The sequence below is a fragment of the Chrysochloris asiatica genome, unplaced genomic scaffold (assembly GCF_000296735.1).
Source record: "Chrysochloris asiatica unplaced genomic scaffold, ChrAsi1.0 scaffold00020, whole genome shotgun sequence".
Lineage (NCBI taxonomy): Eukaryota > Metazoa > Chordata > Mammalia > Afrosoricida > Chrysochloridae > Chrysochloris > Chrysochloris asiatica.
Genome location: NW_006408538.1, coordinates 23951094 through 23971669, shown reverse-complemented (window position 1 = coordinate 23971669; position 20576 = coordinate 23951094). Strand labels below are relative to the sequence as shown.

Sequence of the window (20576 nt, the reverse complement as noted above, 5' to 3'; positions counted from 1 at the left end):
TTCCGAGGGTGTAAATCTTTACGGGAGTAGAAAGCCTCATCTTTCTCCCGCGGAGCAGCTGGTAGTTTCGAACCGCTGACCTTAAGGTTTGCAGCCCAATTCGTAACCACTACGCTACCAGAGCTCCTATTAATCTGAACTGACTTGACCACACTTAACGCCAGCAACCTCGTGGGTGGCGGCATGGGAAGAACCCTGGGCGGGACACTGGGAACCTGATGCTTGTTGTCCTGTGATTCTGGGACTGTCATTCGTCCTTTTGAATCCTCAGTGTTCCCCTCTGTCACGGGATGGGGTTGGCCTGGGTGACCCCAGACAGCCTGCTGCAGGCTCCTGCGCCTGCCCCTGCCGTGACTTTCCCTGTGCCTCCTCTCTGCCAGGACGCTGTGTGACAACCTTCGGCGGGACCGGGACCGGGCCGTGAGTGAGCTGGCTGAGGCCCTGCGTAGCCTCGACGACACTCGAAAGCAGAAGAATGACATCAGCCGGGAGCTTAAGGAGCTCAGGTAGACCTGGGGGTGGGGTACCTGGCTGAGGATCTCTGAGGCATCCCTGAGTGCACCAGACTACTCTGTTTAGACATCTGACCCAGTGACTGCCTCACTCTGTCAATCTGTAGAATGGGCCTCCTTCATTCTGACATTTAATTAGCCACTGCAGGAGTTGGCAGCGCCTCGCATGTAAAGAGGCACGTGGGAAGAAAGCCGGGAGCTGAGATGTAGTTGTTGCCGTTTGGAGACATGCCATTCATTCACTGATCCCACAGAGTTTTCTTGTGATCCAGGCTTGGGAGAGACCCTGCACTCTGGGTGCTCACAGCCAAAGGAGGAGCCAGACCAAAGGCACTGCCATTTGGGAATCACATACATAAATGAATCTAATTTTAGGTTGTAGTTCACTGATTCGAAGGCAGCCAGTTCTGCCTGTAGTTTTTAGAAGGCATTGTGGGCCGTCAGACAACCTCCCCCATGGACCAGCATCTAGGGATGCCACTGAAACATTGGTGGCCTTTAGCAGTAGACTGAAAATGCAAAGCTCAGAGCTTAAGACAGGCATCAGCTGAGCCCAAGATCTGCCAGCAAAGCCTAGAACAGAGCTCTGGTTCAGAACCAGTGACTGTTGTCTGTTCTCTGAGTTCTTCTCAGCTGCCGTGTGGGGTAGGAGCAGTAAGAAACGTGTGTGTGTGTGTGTGTGTGTGTGTGTGTGTGTGTGTGAGGGAGTAACATCTTCCTGTCCCTCTCCTGTTCAGTAAAATCTCCTGATCCAACATGGAAGGTTTCGAGATTAAATCACAACCCAGATGCCCTGGGGCTTTCGTGCGACTAGAAAAGTCTCGGAGGTTAGGCGGTAAAGTAGTAGGTGTTTTCCCAGAAAGTGATGTAACTAAGTTAAGGTAAACCCTGTGTGGAGCTGTGGGATAATGTACTGGACTGCAAGGTCAGTTTGAACAGTAGGGTCGACGGTTCAAATTCACCAGCCGCTCCTAAGAAACCTTATACAGGGTTGCTAGGAGTCGGAACCCTGACTCCACGACACATGACAACAACAACACCACCATGGTCCTAAGGCTGGAGGAGACTTTGCATCTTAATTGAGCAGGGATGCTTGTAACTGAGAAGAGATCTTTGTTTCATTTTATTTGTTGAGCACATTTGTATCCGCACCCGCTTTCTGCTAAGTTGTCAAACTAGTGGGGTGCAGAAAAGCAGGCCCCAGCAACTCAGAGTGTGGAGGGTGTGCCGTGGGCCCCTCCCCTGGACAGAGGGCAGCAGGGCGCACAGGGGAGGTATCCCAGGAAGAGGAGGCATTACAGCATTTCAGAGAAGCCCAGACACAGTCATGGACTTTTGATCAGGAGTGGACAGAAGCCCAGTGGGCATGGTGAAAAGGTCATTTGGGACCAGATTTTTGTAAGAAGGATGGTACATGAAGAATATTAAAAGGTCTCTTTTGTATCTTTGTAACAGGGTCTTTTACAAAACCAAGCTTTTAATTTTGATGAGTCCAGTTTATTGAATTTTTAATTATTAATTTAATTTTACAGCTGGTGTTTCAGCTAAGACCCTAGTCCTGGCTCTCCAAGGTTATCTCCTCAAAGCTTACAATTAAACCTCTGATCATTTTGAGTTTTTATATAAGGTTGAGGTTTATTGTTTTCCTTTTGGATGCCCAGTTGCTCCATCTCCATTTGTGGAAAAGATGGAGACTCTCCCCAAGTTGGTTCAAGAACTTTGTCAAACATCAGCTGACATACTAATGTTTGGGTCTTTCTGTTCTCTATTCTGTACTAATTTCTATGTCTTCTCCCTGCATCATTATCACATGGTATTGGTTACTATAACTGTATGAGGATACATCAAAAGTATTGTGGTTCTAGTTCGTACATGCTCTGGTTTATTCCAAACAAAACTCGTCTCTGCGATCAGTGGATGGCTGCAGACAAGTTCTTTCAGTAATAGACTTGTCTTAGTCTCACTAAGGAGTCCTGGTGTGGCGCCGTGGGTTAATGCGCCAGACTGCAAAGCTATTTGAACTGCAAGGTCAGTAGTTCAAGCTCACCTTTCACTCCTTGGAAACCCTATACAGGGTCGCTATGGGTCGGAACTGACTCAATGGCACTTAACAACAGCAACAACAGTCTCACTAGGGTGCTTTCCAAACAAAGGTCCAATCAGAACAGTGGCTTCCAAGGGGATCTGCTGGTCCCGTTTAATTCAGGGCAGAAAGGTCAGCTCAGAAGGTTATGGTGAGTTTTTAGTGCTTCCAAATGGGTCATCCTGACAGATTTTCTGGAAGGGCACAGATCATTCACACAGGGGTGGATGGGGGAGAGTTGGAATGTTGGGGAGGAAGGCTTATTATGAAGGTGTAAGAAATTGGAAACTGCATTAGTGAGAACAAGGGGCCAGCAAAAAGTGCTGAGGAATATTTTCCATCATGACAATACATCTGCTTATTCTTCAAGAGTAGTGAGGGCATTCCTATGAGAATTTCATTAGGAAACCTTACACCATCCACCCTATAGCCCAGATCTTTCCACTTCAGACTTCTTTTTGATTCTAAAATAATTAAGAACGTTGAGAAGGAACACAAACGATGTGAGCCTCTCCAGGATTCTAAAGGAGTCCTGATGTGGCACTGTGTGCTAATGCGCTGGGCCGCAAAGTTGGTTTGGATCTGAAGGTCGGTGGTTCAAGCTTGCCAGCCGACTTGATGACACTTAACAGCAACAATTTTGATTTGTAAATTGCAGGGCACGGAATTGGGGCAGGGTTGAGAGATGGAAACACTGCCTTCAGAAGTGTATAGACTTAGATGGAGCATCTGCTGAAAGACAATAGCTTTCCATTTCGAGACTTTCATTTTTAGTAAAGGTTACTATGAATTTGTATCAATACTTTCTGATTTAGCCTCGTTTAATAAGCCTTGGTACCGGGTAGAGGGATTTCTCATTTTTGTTCTTCATTTCCCTAACTATTTTACGTTTTCAAGCTCCTTTGCCTTTCTGTATATGTTTCAGAATGGAATTGTCTATATCTGCAAAGAATCTTAAGGAGCTCTGGCAGCGTAGTGGTTACGAGTCGGGCTGAGATTCTCAAACTCAGCAGTTGGAAATTACCAGCAGTTCCGTGGGAGAAAGATGAGGCTTTCTGCTCCCGCAAAGATTTACAGCCTTGGAAACCCTATACAGGGTCGCTATGAGTTGGAACCAACAAGGTGGTACACAGTCACCACCACCACAAAAATTCTTACTAGGACTTTGATAGGAAATGTGATAAACCTATAGATAATTTGGGGAGAAACTGTGTTTTCTTTATAAAAGTGGTGAGTAAAAATCCACAGAGAATCCTAGACTTGGGCCTCTGGGTTGTCTGGGGGCTGATTTGAAGTCATCTGACATTGATAGCTCAGTGGTAGAAGACGTGCCTGTTGTGTGGAAGACCCAGGTTCAATTCCAGTCAGTGCGCCTCAGGCACCGCTACCACCAGGCTCACATGGTGCTGAGAAGTTTCAGCACAGTTTGTAGACTTAGAAAGAAATGCTAGGCTTTCTACTTCAAAAATTCGCCAGTGAAAGCCCTACAGGTCCCAGCAGTCATGGGGTGCTGCCGTGGGAGCCTGGGCCATGCTCTCTGTTCACAGGGAGCAGATGGAATCCCAGCTGGGAAAGGAGGCCCGCTTCCGGCAGCTGCTGGCCCACAGCTCCCATGACTCTGCCATCGACACGGACTCCATGGAATGGGAGACAGAAGTTATAGAGTTTGAGAGGGAGACGGTGAGTTGTCATTGTGGTGCCCCCATCCCCCGGGGTGGTCTTCTTACAATGTCATGACTGTTGGGGTAGCGGGTGGTGTCCTGAGCCTCGTGGAGGCCACACGGGCAAAGGGAAGAGAAGTGCCCCAGGGAGATGGGCAGATGTCTGTCTGTCTGCAGTGACACATCAGAGGGTCGTAGGTTCCAGTATTGGGGTTCGAGAGCCCAGTGTTCTCAGTGCTGCTCTGTCTTCACAGGAGGATATTGATTTAAAGGCCCTTGGGTTCGATATGGCCGAAGGTGTGAATGAGCCCTGTTTCCCGGGGGACTGTGGCATATTTGTCACCAAAGTGGACAAAGGAAGCATTGCTGATGGCCGGTTAAGGTACGTGCCCAGGAGGCCCAGGCCCTGGAGGGATGGTGAGCTTCTTTAACCCAACATCCAGGAGACTCGCAGGGTGACTGTGAGTGGAGACGCCGGCCTCTCCGTCGCCTCTGCTCCTGGCTTTCCTCCAAGTCACCAGGTTCTGTCTTTTGTTTCTCTGGATAGGAAAGGGCTCAGGCAGTATGCGTGAGAACCCCAGCTGTACCTGCGCTCTCACAGTAGTGAAAATAAGAAACACCTATAAAGAGTTTGGAGTCCTGGTGTGGTGCTATAGGATAAACACTAGACCGCAAGGTCATTTTGAACCACAAGGTTGACAGTTCAAACCCACCAGCCGCTCCTTAGAAACTATACAGGGTCACTGTGAGTTGGAATGGACTCAGTGGCACTTAACAACCACAAGGGTGTACTCTGCTATGTGGAGCCCCTCAGGGCTGCAAATGGTTAGCATGCTTGACTGCTGAAAAGGTGTAGAAATCTGAGCCAGCCTAAAGGTGCTTAGCAAGTCTGTTCCTGGAAACTCACCCATTGAAAACCCTGTGGGAGTACAGATCTCCTGTGCACCGCAATGGGTTGCCATAAGTCTGAATTGGTTAGCAACTGGAGGAAAATGGGCTAAGTACCACTTGGCACACTTTGTATAAATGGATTCTGTAAACTTTACAGTCCTATTGAGGTAGGTGTTATTATTACCCCATTGTACAGATGAGGATAATGAGGCTCAGAGGGGCTAGTTCACTCACTCAAGGTCACATGGCTGGAAGGTGGTTGCGCCAGGATATGACCCCAGATGGTCTAGCTCCAGAATCTGCAAGTGTAACCACGACACAGGCTGAAAGAGGAGATCTTTCTGAATGTGTCTGTGTGGGTGCTTGCTTTCTGACCTTCCCAAAATGGGAAAGGCGAGAGTGCACCAGCAGCCCCCACACCTGCCTGGGTACCAACCTGGCTCTGCCCCACTCAGGGTCAACGACTGGCTGCTGAGAATCAACCACGTGGACCTCATCAACAAAGACAAGACACAGGCCCTCAAGGCCCTCCTCCATGGGGAGGGGGCCATTAACATGGTGGTGCGGCGGAGGAAGTCTCTGGGCAGCAAGGTGGTCACACCGCTGCACATCAACCTGAGCGGACAGAAAGGTAGTGGGTGTGGAAGGGGTACCTCCTGCCCAAGGGGAGGAGGAGATGTCGATGTGTTTCCCTAGTGGGAAACTGTCAGCGTCCTGGGTCTGGCTTGTCTCTGTCGGAGTGTTTTATGAGCTAGTCTACAAAAGTGAGGTAGGGTAGTGGAGTGTGGAGCAGCTGGGGTGGGCTCACTGCTACCTCCTTTGCCTGTGGTTGCAGACAGCGGCATCAGTCTGGAGAATGGCGTGTATGCTGCTGCCGTGGTACCTGGAAGTCCCGCTGCCAGGGAAGGGTCCCTAGTGGTGGGAGACAGGATTGTAGCGGTAAGTCTCAAGGAAGAGGCAGGTGGTCTTCTGCAAAGCATTAAATTACATTGGAGAGGTTTTAAAACAATATCATGAGCTAAGCGTTCCTATTTCTTGCTGTTGGGCTTCATGTGAACAATTTAAAATGGAATTTTGTCATGATATGTTTAACTTCCCTAAAGAAAATTAGAAAATACAGAAAAAGTTTAGGAGGAAAATGTAAAAATTACTTATCTTGCTACCAATGGTAAGAAACTTTCAATGACATTTTATTTCTTTGCAGCCTTTATTCTACACCTGCAAGTATATTTAGGGAAACCACTTGTTTGTCTATGTAACTATCTGTGTATTTATCTAATCTATCTACCTGTCTGTTAGTTTGTCTATCGAATTAATATAATCTGAGCATCATTTTTAAATCTTTTTTTGTTTTGTTTTTGTTGTTAATTGCCATCAAGTCGATTCCGAGCCATAGTGACCCTGTATAATGTTTCTGAGGAGCAGCAGGTGAACTTGAACCACCAACCTTGCATTTCAAACGACTTTGCAGTCTGATGCATTAAGCCACATCACCACACCAGGACTCCAAAATCTTTCTTGGTGGTGGTGGGTATGTGCCGTGGAGTCGGTTCCGACTCATAGCGACCCTGTACAGGGTTTCCGAGGCTGTCAATCTTTACGGGAGCAGAAAGCCTCATCTTTCTCCCACGGAATGTAGTTTCGAACTGCTGACCTTGTGGTTCGCAGCTCAATTTGTAACCAGTACGCTACCAGAGCTCCTTAAAATCTTTCTTAGATGTCCATTTGTTGGCTAAAGTATTCAAGCACTACAAGACCCTATCAAGTGTAAATAAAGTAGGAGTCTCCCGTCTTCCCTTTACTCCTACTCCTGTTGGTGGCTGTGCCCCAACCTTAAATGCTCCTCGTGCACTTACATAGAGTTCGGAGTTTTGTTTTTAAAATAGAATATTGGGATCTGTAGTTTGCATTCAGCGATGTCCTCTTTCTTTTTGTCTGCCTCATGGTGTTCCGTTTGAGAGTATACGTCGTGTTTCCAAGAGTTATTTCCCTGAGAGAAACCGTTCTCTATACTACAATGTGTGTATAGGTACCTATTTGTATGTATGTATGTTCTACATTTTCTCTCGTCCCACACAGGCCTAATAACGGAATCCCTTTCAGAGCAGTAGGCAATGGTAGCTGGTCACCATCCAGTTCTTCTGGGGTCAGGGTCCATTAGTTGGTCTCATTTCTAAGCGTTTCTAACTGCCATCGCTTCTTGTCTTCTGCGCATGGACAGACCAGTAGTTACACTTTTGATGGCTGCTCATGAGCTTATAAGATCCTGGTTACTACTCGACAAAGTAGAATGTAGAACATAGTTTTTGTGAACTGTATTCTCCCAACACGCCAGGTCCTGCGACTCATTCCCTCAGGGTGTCTACAAAGATTCCCTAATACTGCCTTCTGTATGCTCTACCACCTTCCTAGATAAGTTTGCGGTAAAGGTGATCCCAGGTACAAATATCCTGTCAAACTTTTATATGTTTGTAAGTATGTCCCCACTGCCCCACCCACGTTCGTTCAGCTGGTGTGTTCATCCTTGTATTTACCTGTTGTTGTTTTTTGCCATTGAGTCGGTTCTGACTCAGAGCGACCCTGTATAGGATTAAACCACTCAACCTTGAGGTTCAAGTCGACCTTGCAGTCCAGTGCATTAACCCACACTGCCACACCAGGACCTATAGATCTCCATGACTGCAGGATTGTGTAAGAACAGCATTCATGTCTGTTCCCTATAACTCTTGCACTCCTCCCCGTATCTTCCCATGCATTTACCATTTTTCTGCTGCCCTTCTTTGTGCTGTATATTGCCTTATTGATGTTGTTAAGTGCTGTAGAGTCGGTTCTGACCCATAGCGACCCTGTACAGGGTTTCCGAGGCTGGAAATCTTTACAGGAGCAGAAAGCCTCATCTTTCTCCCGCAGGACAGCTGGTAGTTTCGAACTGCTAACCTTAAGGTTCACAGCCTGATTCGTAACCACTATGCTACCAGCAAGTTATCATGTGTCTTCTACCCTGTAGTACTGTGCTATATAGGATAAGCACTGGACTCTGTTCAATCCCACTAACTGCTCTTTGGAAACCCTATACAGGGTCACTATGACAGCACTTAACAACAATAACCCTCTATCTGCTGTGGCGCTGTAGGATGAGCACTGGACTGCTAACCACAAGGTCAGCAGTTCAAACCCACCCACTTCTCTATGGGAGGAAGATAAAGCTTTCTACTCCCGTAAAGATTTACAGTCTCGGAAACCCTATATAAGATCATTGTGAGTCGTAACCAACTTGATGGCACTTAACCAGCAGTAAGCTTAAATTACCCCCCATTTAGTTGTAGTTTCCATTTTTGCAAATGGCAGCATTCTGCAATGAACTTGCCTTATGTGCACCTCGACTTTGGGGACATCCAGTGGAATTTCTGTGGCTGAAACTCCTTGAAGTGCTTTGAACTGACTGAAATGTAGGGCAGACATACTTTATATTTACATATTTGTGTGTGTCTGTACTTTTATTAAACAATACTGTATTTGCAGTGAAGGTTTACACATCATCTTAGGTTCTCATTCAGTAGTTTCCAAGCAAATTGTTCAGTTACGTGGGTTCCATTTTTCACAGTGTTATGTGAGCATTCTCATTTCCATTCTGGTTGTTCTGTTTCCATTCATCTAGTTTCCCTGCCCTCTTACATTCTTTTACATTTTTGTTTTAAAGTAACTATTAATAGTTTGCTCTCATACAATTGTTGGTTTTTTAAGAAAAGTCATGCATCTTTTTCATGGTACACACAAAATCCTAATCATACAAAAGGCAGACCATACAAATCGCACTTCCTCTGGTTCCAGATACCCCGCCTACCGAGTGTGTATCTGCTGTTACAATTTATTTTGTTTCAGAGATGTTTGCAATGTGTGGCTCCCACTTTCTTTGTTTAATGCAGATGGCATCAGAATGTACCCCACTGCTAACTTTGCATCTTGGTTTATAACAACATGTCTCGGATGTTTTCCATATTTGCATATGTAGATCTGCCTCAGTTATTCTTGGTCAGTGCTAGGTGAAGTGATGGGCACTCAGGGTGCCTTGCCTTTACCAGCCATGCTGCAGTGGTCGCTGCCACGCTGGGACCTGCCTGGGGCAGATTCCTGTAGTGGAACTGCTGGACCTGAGACCTTCTACGGTGAACACTGGATCACTGGATGCCATCTTCCCATAGTGCTCCAGGTCAAAACATTACCACAGGCTCCATTTATGAGAGCGATTGCTTCCAGTCTTTGCCAGTGCTTTAAGAGGTGGAGGATGATAATGAAAACTCTCCCAATTCATCTACCTCTTCATGATAATATGTACTTTAAAAGTTTTCATTATGAAATGATGATCAATTCACAGGAAGTTGCAGAGGGAGTTCAGAGAGATCTCCTGTACCTTGTACCCAGTTTCTCCTAGAGATTATACATTGTGTAGCTCTAATGTCAACCCCAGACCATTGACGTTGGTGTGATGTGGGTGATTCTGTGCCATTTGACCATGTAGGTAGTTTCATGGACTCACTAATGCATGGTTCTGTTACCTCAAAGATCTCTCACATGTTCTTTTATTGTAATACCCAACCCGTTGATGACCACCATGCCTAAACCCTGGCCACCACTTATCTGGTCCTCATTTCTGTAATATTTGTTATTTCAAGATTCCCAGATAGTGTCAAGGATTAAAGTGTTCAGCTCCTAACTGAAAGGTTGGAGGTGTGCATGAGCTCTGGTAGCGTAGTGGTTATGAATCAGGCTACGAGCCTCAAGGTTGGCAGTTCGAAACTACCAGCCATTCCGCGGGAGAAAGATGAGGCTTTCTGCTCTCATAAAGATTTACAGCCTCGGAAACCCTGTACAGGCTCGCTGTGAGTCAGAAGCGACTCCATGGTACTTAACAACAACAACAACAGAGGCACTTAGAAAAAAGATCTCACGATCTTCTCGTGAAAAACCAGTCACTGAAAGCCACCTAAGACGCAGTTCTTCTCTGACTCACGTGGGCGGTTGCCATGAACTGGAATCAACTCCACAGCAACTGTTTTTAATACAAATGGAATCATACAATATGTGACTTTTTGAGTTTGGCTCTTTTCATTCAGCAAAATGCCGTTTAGACCCATCCCATTTTTTTTTTTTATTGTGAATTGAGTGAAGGCTTACAGAGCAGATCATCAGTTTTACATTCTGAAAATCATAGACTTTGCTTCATTATATGGTTGTAATCTCCTCCATTACGAATGGTTACGAATGGGGCTGCGAATCTCATGGTCAGCAGTTCGATACTACTAGCTGTTCCGTGGGACAAAGGTGAGGCTTTCTGCTCCCGTAAAGATTGACAGCCTCGGAAACGCTGTACAGGGTCGCTGTGAGTCAGAACTGACTCCACGGCACACAACAACAACAATAACCTCCTCATGTACCAACAGTTAACAGCATTTACCTCTATTCAGTCCACCACTGCATTCCTTCCTGCGTATCTGCCACACCTGTCTTTCTTTTGCCGGTCTCCCTCTCATTGTACATTGTCTGCCCCATCACCCATGGCCCCTTGTAGCACATGTATCATTTCCTCCTCCCCCGCAAACCATCATAGATTGTTTCTTTTATCAACAACCCCCCCCCCTTTTTTTTTTTAAATTTTTGATGTATTAAAAAAACAAACCATGCAGGAATATATGATTGTTTACACAACCAAAGGGCACATTCTGCAAGCCTGCCTCCTGGCTGCCAGCACACAGCCTTTCTCTTTCCATGAGTCTGGAGTGCTCAGCTTCTCCCTCTCTCCATGCCATTGTCTCTGCCTCCATCTCTGGTGTTCCTACTTATCTGGTTAGGGTCCCATGTTCCGCTCATGCTTTTTGTTCTTGATGGTCTTAAGGTCCTCTGCTTCTGAAATGTAAGATAAACTACTCCCCCACCCCTTTTGTTATACAACTTCTTCTCCCTTTGCAGTTGTGACAGTTGCTATTAGGCATGATAGCAGTTACTCATTGTTGAATCAAATGAATCCTAGCCGCAACTCCTTTCACCAGACCCATCTAGACAAGAGCAAAACTATTCATGTGTCCTGTCTGTCACTAGTTTGTTCGTTTTTATTGCTGAGGAATGTTCCATGGTGAGCATGTGCCCATTTATTTAACCATTCACCCACCACAAATACTTTAAAAAGATCTGAGTTTGTCTGTGGGGGAGATGGACAGAGACTTAGGGACCAGGGTTGTGAGAGTCTTTTTGGACCCTAACCATGCTTCATTTCATGTGGCGCTCTGGTTTACAAAGGCTGTTTCCATCCATCATATCAGTTTAATGCCCTCCCTCCCCCAGTGAGGTACATACATTTATCTTCAAGTTTTTACATGGAGGAGTGAAGCTTGGAAGTGGGGAGTCGCAGTCAGGAAGCAGTGGAGCTGAACTGGCCCTCCAGTTCTGGCCCTGATGGACAAGCCCCTTCCCCTCCAAGGATTATAAGGGTGTTTGCTTCATTTGCCTCATAAGCACCGTGGCTAGGCTGCTCATGGCTTTGTTGGGAGGTCTCTCTCTCATTTTTCAGCTCCAGATTTGGCACCCTACTGAACTGGGCCTCCTGTCCGACACAGCATGGCAGGCAGGCACAGTCCATGTTCCGGTGGGTGCCCAGGCCTACCACACTGCTGGTGGGCTTTATCATCTCTCTGTTCACCTTAGATCAATGGCATTGCCCTGGACAACAAGTCTCTGAATGAATGTGAATCTCTGTTACGGAACTGCCAGGACTCCCTGACCCTTTCCTTGCTGAAGGTAGGTGCTACCTCCGCCTGGCTCTGTGCACACATCCCGGGCGGGCAGCTTCAGCCTTCTGTACCCAAGGTCTTTTTCAACATCTCCGGTACACTTTTGGTTTACAAAGTGGTATATACTTAGGAGTGGGATGGTTGGGTCATATGGTAATTCTGTGCTTATGTCTGCACTGGATCCTGATTTAAAAGCAGGAACCAGAGTATTTTGAAAGACATTTTGGCAACAATTGGACACATTTGAACGTGGACTGGAGAATTAGGTAATACTACGGGAATTCTTGTTAATTTCTTAGGTGTTGTTGTTATGTGCCATGGAGTCGGAACCGACTCATAGCGACCCTGTACAGGGTTTCCGAGGGTGTAAATCTTTACGGGAGTAGAAAGCCTCATCTTTCTCCCGCGGAGCAGCTGGTAGTTTCGAACTGCTGACCTTGCGGTTCACAGCCCGAGTCGTAACCACTACGCTACCAGAGCTCCTTAATTTCTTAGGTGTAGTCGTGTAGTACTCTAGGATTAGCACTGGACTGAGAACCAAAAGGTCGGCAGTTCAAACCTACCAGCTGCTCCTCAGAAACCCTGTACAGCGTCGCTCTGAGTCAGAATCGACTCGCTGGCCTATAATAACAATAAAAGCAATGATGGTATTGTGGTATACAGGACAGTGGCCTTGTTTGTTAATGTTGTCAGGTGTGAATTGTGATGTTTGAACTTACTTTCAAATTCTCTTCAGTGTAGATGTTGTTGCCGTGAGGTATTGTTGAGTCAGTTCCAACTCAAAGCGGCCCTGCACACAACAGAACAAAGTACTTCATGGCCTTGTATGAACCTCAAAATTGGTTTTATGTTTGCGTCCATTGTAGCTGCCACTGTGTATTCATGTTTTTCACTGACCATCCAGTTTACCAAGTGTGATGTCCTTCTCAGGGACTTGTCCCTCCCGATAACATGTCTAAAGAGAGGCCAAGTTCTGCCATACTAGCTTCAAAAGAGCATTTTGGCAGTACCTCTTCCAGGACAGAATTGCTTGTTCTCGTGGAAGTCCGTGGTTCTTTCAATATTCTTTGCCTAAATGATAATTCAGATACGCACTTTCATTTAGAGTCTTCTGTATTCGTTGTGCAACTTCCACGTGCATCTGAGACACTTGAAAATACGATGGCTTGGGTCAGGCACACCTTAGTCCTCAAACTGACATCTTTGCTTTTTGACACTTTAATGAGGTCTTGTGCAACAGATTTGCCTAATGCAGTATGTCGTTTGATTTCTTGAGTACTGTGTCCTTGTGTGCTGATTGTGGTTCCAAGCAAAATGACAACTTCAGTCTCTTCTCCGTTTATCATGATGTTATTATTGGTCCTGTTGTGAGGATTTTTGTTTTCTTTACATTGAGGCGCAAACCGTACTGAAGTCTGTGATCTTCATCAGTAAGTATTTTAAGTCCTCTCTGCTTCCAGCAAGCAAGGTTGCGTCATCTGCATGTTGCAGGTTGTTAATGAGTTTTCCTCCAACCCTAATGCCACATTCCTCCTCTACAGTCCAGCTTCTCGGATTATTTGCTCAGCGTGCAGATTGAATAAGTAGGTGAAAGAATACAACCCTGGTGCACACCTTTCCCGATTTTAAATCATTCAGTGTCCCCTTGTTCTGTTCAAACAACTGCTTCTTGGTCTATGAGTAGGTTCTTCATGAGCACAATTACGCATTCTGCAATACCCATTCTTTGCAATGTTATCCATAGTTTGTTATGATCCACATAGTTGAGTGTCTTTACCTAGTCAATAAAGCACAGATATACATCTTATATTTTCTGCTTTTAGGCAAGATCAATTTGACATCGATCTGCCCCCTCTTCTAAATCCAACTTGAATTTCTGGCAGTTCTCTGTCGATGTATTCTTACAACTGTTTTTGAATTATATTCAGCCGTATTTGCTTGCATGTGATATTAATGGCATTGTTCGATGATTTCTGCATTCCTTGGGGTTATTCTTTGGAATGGGCACAAATAGCATCTCTTCTCATCAGTTGGCCAGGTAGCTGTCTTCCAAATTTCTTGGCATAGATGAGTGAGCTCCTCCAGCACTGCATCAGTTGATTGAAATATTTTAATTTGTATTCCATCCATTCCTGGAGCCTTGTTTTTCACCAATGCCTTCAGTGTAGTTTGGACTTCTTCCTTCAGTACTATCGGTTCTTGATCATGTGCTCCCTCTTGAAATGATTGACCACTGGCCAGTTCTGTTTGTACAGTGACTCAGTGTATTACTTCCGTTTTCTTTTGATGCTTCCTGCATTCCCTTGTCGTTTTGCCCATAGAATCTTTCAGTCTCACAAATTGAATCTTACCTTTTTTCTTCAGTTATGTCAGTTTGAGAAATACTAAGTGTGTCCTTCCCTTTTGGTTTTCTAAATCACATTTCATTAAAATGCTTGATTCTGTGTCCTCAAGCTGCCCTTTGGAATTTCCTGTCCAGCCCTTTTACTTCATCATTTCTTGAATTGCTTTAGCTTGCCTATTACGTTTCAGGGTCTCTTCTGAATTCCAGCTTGGTCTTTTCCTTCTTTCCTGTCTGTTTAATGACCCCGCTCATTTCTAACTTTTAGGTGTTAGGAATTATGGTTTGGTGAACTTTGGTGTGCATTCATCTGTTTGAGTCCTTGTTGTCAAATCCATTTGGTACATACGTAGCAGTGGAGTTGACAGGTCTTATGCTTATGTATTTATCTTTTTGAATAACCACTATAAACACTCCTCCACAGCGGCTGTGGTATTTTACACTTCCATCAGCGGTGATGAGGGTGCCAGCTAAGGATGCATTGTTCAGAATGCACTCTTGAGTTTCATGTCTGTTAATTGTTAAAACTGTGCAGGATGCCATGTAGGCCACTTCAGAAAATGCTCAAATACAAAGTGACCAAGACCCTGTGAATAGCAGGTGGACAGCCTTCCCTGTTGGCGGGCAAAGTGAGCCGTGCATGTAGACTTGTTTGTACACGTCTACATGTATGTGCATGCCGGTTTGTCTTTTGAGGGTGTGCGTGTGGCCTATAGGGATGGTCTGTCTGTAGTCACAGCCCCTTCCGTCTCAACTCCTCTCACGTCTCTGCAATCCCTGCCTAGGTTTTTCCCCAGAGCTCCTCGTGGAGTGGCCAGAACATCTTTGAAAACCTCAAGGACTCAGAAAAGATGTTGAGTTTTCGAGTCCACGGCCCTGAGGTCCAGGCTCACAACAAGCGGAACTTAACGCAGCACAATAATTCCACGCAGACAGACATCTTCTACCTGGACAGGCTGCCTGCACCGGAGGACCGGAAGGAGATGCCCGCTCCAGGAGGCAGCAGCTCTTTCCTGCACAAGCCCTTCCCTGGGGGGCCTTTTCCGGTCTGTCCACAGGCCTGTACCAGTGCCTCCGAACGCAGCCTGAATTCCTTCCGCTCGGACCCATCTGGGGAGCACAGCTATGGGCTCAGGGAGGGCCGCAGCCGGAGGTCCCTGCTGCCTTTTGAGACTGAGGTGGGCCCCTGTGGGGCAGCGGAGGCCCCCCTGGACAGGGCGGAGCCCGAGAGCTCCAACAGCGGTGGGACATGGCCCAAGGCCGTGCTCAGCTCCAGTGCAGAGCCTGAGAAACTCTCTGTTTACAAGAAGCCAAAGCAAAGAAAGTCCATCTTTGACCCTAACACTTTCAAACGACCCCAGACGCCTCCCAAAGTAGACTACCTGCTTCCGCACTCTGGGCCCCCTTACCCAGCCCAGGCTTCCAGGAGGGTGGAGCCTCTGACACCCCCAAAACCACCAAGGAGGAGTGACTCCACCAAGTTGCAGCACAGACTAGAGACCAGTTCCGAGTCAGAGGCCACTCTGGTAGGCAGCTCCCCCTCCACCAGCCCCCCGATGGCCCTGCCCCCTGAACTGGACCCTAGGGATCCCATCCCCGTGTCCTTCCCTCGCAAGGCCAGGGTCCGTATTGCTTCTAGCTACTGCCCTGAAGGGGATGGCGAAGCCTCCTACCTCCCGGCCAAGAAGTCTTGCGATGAGGACCTCACCTCCCAGAAGGTGGATGAGCTGGGGCAGAAGCGTCGCCGTCCCAAGTCTGCTCCTGGGTTCCGGCACAAGTTGTCTTTGGTGGTCCCTCCTGTTCAGGGCATGGAGGTAGAGCGCTGCCTTGGGGAGAGGGCAGATGGGCGCTTCCGCTCCTCAGAGCGGCTATGCTACCAAGAGTGCTTAGCCCTGGTGCCTTTGTCGGGTGGGGAGGACACCTGGAGGCCAGTGGGAAGTAGCCAAAAAAGCAGTTTGTCCTTTCTCGGAGATTGGACGGTGATGAGGCATTTGCACACCAGTGGACACATGATGTCCAGAGAGGTGTACTTTCTTGGCCACAGCATTTGACAGCTTTTGCACTTTTCGGCTTCCCAACCCGGTGGTCGCACTGAGCTTGATGGGTGTAGGGAACAAGGTAGCATGCTGTATGGCCGACAGTATGTCAGCGTGACTGCCTTCATGTTGTGGTAGTTTGCAGAAGGTGAAGGTGGCTGTGGGCTGGAGACAGCATTTCAGGAACTGATCCCTGCTGCTCCCAGCAGACAGACAGCTTGATTCACCTGCAAGTTGTAATGAGTTACTGCGTGTTCCCGATGCTCTTTCCTTTCACACATGCATTGCTGAGTCGGCCCCTGACTCAGAGTGACCCCGTGTGCAATGGGAACACACCGTCTTAATCCATGTGGTTTTCAGAAGACTGATTTTTCAGACAGAGGTTGCCAGACCTTTCTTCCTACTCTATATCTTAGTCCAAAAGCTCCACAGAAACCCATTCAGCATGTTAGCAGCACACGAGCCTCCACTGGCTGACTGGTAGTTGTGTGTGAGCTATGTTGGATGAGACGCCAACTGGGCCTCGTGCATGGAAGGCAAGAACTTTATCACAGAGACACCGTTGCCCCCACTGTACACACAGAATCCCCATGTGTTTAAGAGAACAGAATTTTTTCCTCTGAAGTACTTTTAAAGGGCGTTCTCCCCTTCACCATGGCTGTGTCTTGCTGGATCTCCCAACGTCAGCTTCTCTCTTTGCTTCCCACAGGAGCAGCAATGCATCCCGACCAGCGGGGAGCTTTCCCCAGAGCTCCAGGAGTGGTCCCCTTACTTGCCAGTGCCTTCCAACCGCCACAGCAACCCCCCACTCTACCCCAGCCGGGCATCTGGGGGTGAGTCAGCGGTGGGGGCTGGAGAGAGGGCCCCGGGAGAAAGGAGGAGGTAGTGGTCTCAGGAAATCTTTGGGTGAATTTGACACTAAAACCCAAAGAAGCAGGACTTGCTGACCTGCCCATGATGTGAAACCGTTCATCTCTGGCGTTTCTTCGTTTCCCACAGCAGTTCTGGGGAAGTAGGAAGCATGAAGGAGAGCTGGAGATGGAAAATAGTGAGCAGCCCAGAGCCTTATAGCAAACCAGGGGCTAGAACGCTGCTCTCCTGAGTCCTCTTCCCTAACTATTCTGCAGCCGCATCTTCTCAGGGAAACAGCGGGAGGAGAGGGTCTCCAGGCCCGGGGCTAGGCAGGCACTTTGTCCTCACTGAGTCCATTTCCAGGCACCGTTCCCCGGAGTGTGACCCCGAGCACTGCCGTGAACTCCATCCTGAGGAACCCCATCTACACTGTGCGGAGTCATAGGGTTGGCCTCTGCAGCTCTCCACCCATCCCCAGAGAGGGTGGGCCCCAGGGCCTGTACCCCAGGTAGGTGAAGTTAACTGACACTTCGTGGCGCCCTAGCCACCCAAGCCCTCCTAGGGTTTTAGACATTAGAAGACTCACGGACAGAGAAGCTTCCTTGCTTAGCTGGTTAAGGGGCTGATTAGAGCATTGCTTGGACCATAGGGAAAGTGAACTTAAAGCTGCTCTCTGGATTCACCAACTTAGCGCTGGAGAGGGCTTGTGACGATCGCTGATGTGCTGGGGGGCACTGCCTTCACTCCTTTTCACGTGCCATCTAATCTCATCCTCATAGTCAGCTTGGGAGCTAAGGACTTTCATCATCTTGTTTTATAGATAAGCAAACCAAGCCCTATGGAAGTGAATGAGGCACTCTTTCATTTATTTTGTTATTGACAGTTTATTTATTGAGCACCTACTACGTGCTATGGACTTTTCTAGTTTCAGGGGGATGCAGTGTTGAACCAAACATAGAAACTTCCTGTTCATACCATGCTTTGTATTCAGCAGTGGGGAGACAGACAGAAAAAGTGAACTGACTAATACCAGTCAGTGCAGGTGGCTCTAAGACAGGGACATGGATGACCAGCTGGTTGTGACCCTGGACGAGGCTGATGATTGGATAAGTCATGGAGGGCTGAGGGTAGAGAGAATGCTGTGACGACCACAGGGTGGATGATGCCCCATGGAAAGACCTGGGCAGGCCTCCCAGAAAGAAAGGTGCTCAGGATGGACTGAGAGCTGCTTAGTGGGCTAGAGGAGCACAGTGACTGGGACATGGCAAGGGGATGGGGGGTCAGAGGGGACAAGCTCTGCAGGCCTTTGTCTGAGGGTTGTAAGCAGGGTAGAGACTTGCCATCTTATTACACAGCTGGAAAAAAGACTTGACTACTTGCCCTCTGACTCAACGACCCATGGGCTCTCTGCCTTCCTGCTCCCTGGTCCCCAGCTCCTCGGTGCCCATGCAGCCTCTCTCCCTCTGACCCACTGGGTTCCAGAGCCCCCATTTTCTCCTGGGGCAGTACCTTCCTCACACCCTGATGGAAGTGAATTTGATACTGTCTCCATCTGCGTGGAAACAAGAGCCATCATTGGATGACACCTCTGAGAAGTGACTTTTCCCCATGAGTAGCAGACACCTGGGGCTCTGCTGGCCCCGCCTGTCCTCCCAGGCTCTCTCACTTTCTGGTTCTCTCCCAGTGTCCAGCATCAAGTCCGCCTGAGCCTGGATCTGAGCCCCCGGTCCTACGGTGACTACTCAGAGATGAGGACCTCCCACGGGTCCAACTCCCTGCCCTCTAGCGCCCGCCTCGGTGAGGATGCCAGGGACCCAGCTTTTTTCTGTCTCTGCCTCACGTCCTTGTGCATACATCTCCTGATGGCCTGTCTCTCGCATGGAGGGCTGACCCCGTCTCAAAGTAGGCTCAGTCACACTTCACCAACCACTTCCTTTCACGTTCTGTGTCTCGTCAGCTCTCCTCAGCAGACATTAGACCGTTCCAGGTGACCCTTTGCCTAGGAGCCTTGTCCCTGCCCCCCAGCTTGTTGTTCATTCTGGGGGTTTTGTATTACTGTTCACTTCCTGACCTTGTAACTCAGGTAGACTCTCATGGTTACTTCATGGAGAGACTGTTCCTTCACTGGGCTGCTGCCCCAGTGTTCCTATTCCAGAGCTTGCTACACCTGCATTGTTCATTCAAATGTAGACGGTGCAACATTATTCCACATTTCAGCCATAATCATACATCTCTTTCCACACCACTAAAGTGGTGGTGAGGGGGTGACGGGAATGTGTGCATTCCGAGGCCTGAAATCTTGTCTCTTTATGGAACAACAGGCTCTTCGAGTAACTTGCAGTTTAAGGCGGAACGTATTAAAATCCCATCGACACCAAGGTACCCGCGCTCTGTTGTGGGCTCTGAGAGAGGTAAGGTCTCACGCTCTACCCTCCTCATGTGCTTGTCTTGTGGGTTCTCTCTACGTTGAGTCTCTGGGCACAGCTTGTAACCTCCTAATCTCTTCTGTCACTCAGGGCTCATTGAGCCCAGCCCCAGGCTTAGTGATGTGGGGATAAGATATAGCCCCCTTCCCATCTGAAAGTTAGGCATGCCTCTGAAACCTTTATATGGCATAGAGTGGAGATGCAATTGCCATTCATTTATGTGGAAAAAAATATGAACATTATCAGACTGGAAACACAGCGTACTACATTTACCAAATAACATGCAAAACGTAAACTAACCCTACCCCATAGTGGTCACATACACAATTCTAAGCTCTGGCAGGCAGCTCCATGCTGAGGCTCTGAGTGTAGTTCCTGGGGAAAGGGCTAGGGGGTGCCACTCTTGCTGCTGGAGGTGCACGTTGCCTCATTAATGAGTTGCTGCAAAACCAATACAAGGCTAGTTTTGCTTTTCACCTTTTTTTTAAATAAAAGCAATTTCTTTTGGTTAGCAAAAACAGATACTAATGTAGGTCTTTGGGAAAAGCAAACTTTGGAAAAGCAGAGGGTACCTGTATGTGAAAATCTATAGGGCTCTACGAGGGGGCTTCATAAAGTTCTTTACCTCTCAGTTCTGTGTCTCCATGAACTTTCTGAGGCCCTCCTTGCACAACAGTACTCATTAAAGTAGGGGCGTTAGTTAGTAATCATGTTTCTTTGTTGGCTCATCAGTTGTAACAAATGTACCAGATGACAAGAAGTTATTAATGAGAGAAAGTGTACAGGGAACTCTCTATTTTCTGCACAAGTTTTCCATGAACTGAAACTACCGTAAAATACACAGTCTGTGTCTTAAAGGAAGCAGCATGAGAACTGAGCATCTGAATTGAGAGTGTGTGGTGTGGCCAGGATGAATGTGAGCGTGTGGTGTGGCCAGGATGAATGTGAGCGTGTGGTGTGGCCAGGATGAATGTGAGCGTGTGGTGTGG

The 20576-nt window shown here is 47.6% G+C and overlaps 1 protein-coding gene across 1 annotated transcript in view; it reads left to right on the top strand.

Annotated features, from left to right (window-relative positions):
• DLG5 (discs, large homolog 5 (Drosophila)) overlaps positions 1-20576 on the top strand; it is a 193702-nt gene that overhangs the window by 141832 nt on the left and 31294 nt on the right. The window contains exons 11-21 of the mRNA XM_006837474.1: positions 381-506; positions 4143-4275; positions 4511-4638; positions 5603-5778; positions 5983-6086; positions 11847-11939; positions 15059-16087; positions 17019-17142; positions 17525-17669; positions 18846-18958; positions 19483-19572. Coding sequence (XP_006837537.1) covers positions 381-506; positions 4143-4275; positions 4511-4638; positions 5603-5778; positions 5983-6086; positions 11847-11939; positions 15059-16087; positions 17019-17142; positions 17525-17669; positions 18846-18958; positions 19483-19572 — 2261 coding nt within the window. The remainder of the gene's footprint in view (positions 1-380; positions 507-4142; positions 4276-4510; positions 4639-5602; positions 5779-5982; positions 6087-11846; positions 11940-15058; positions 16088-17018; positions 17143-17524; positions 17670-18845; positions 18959-19482; positions 19573-20576) is intronic.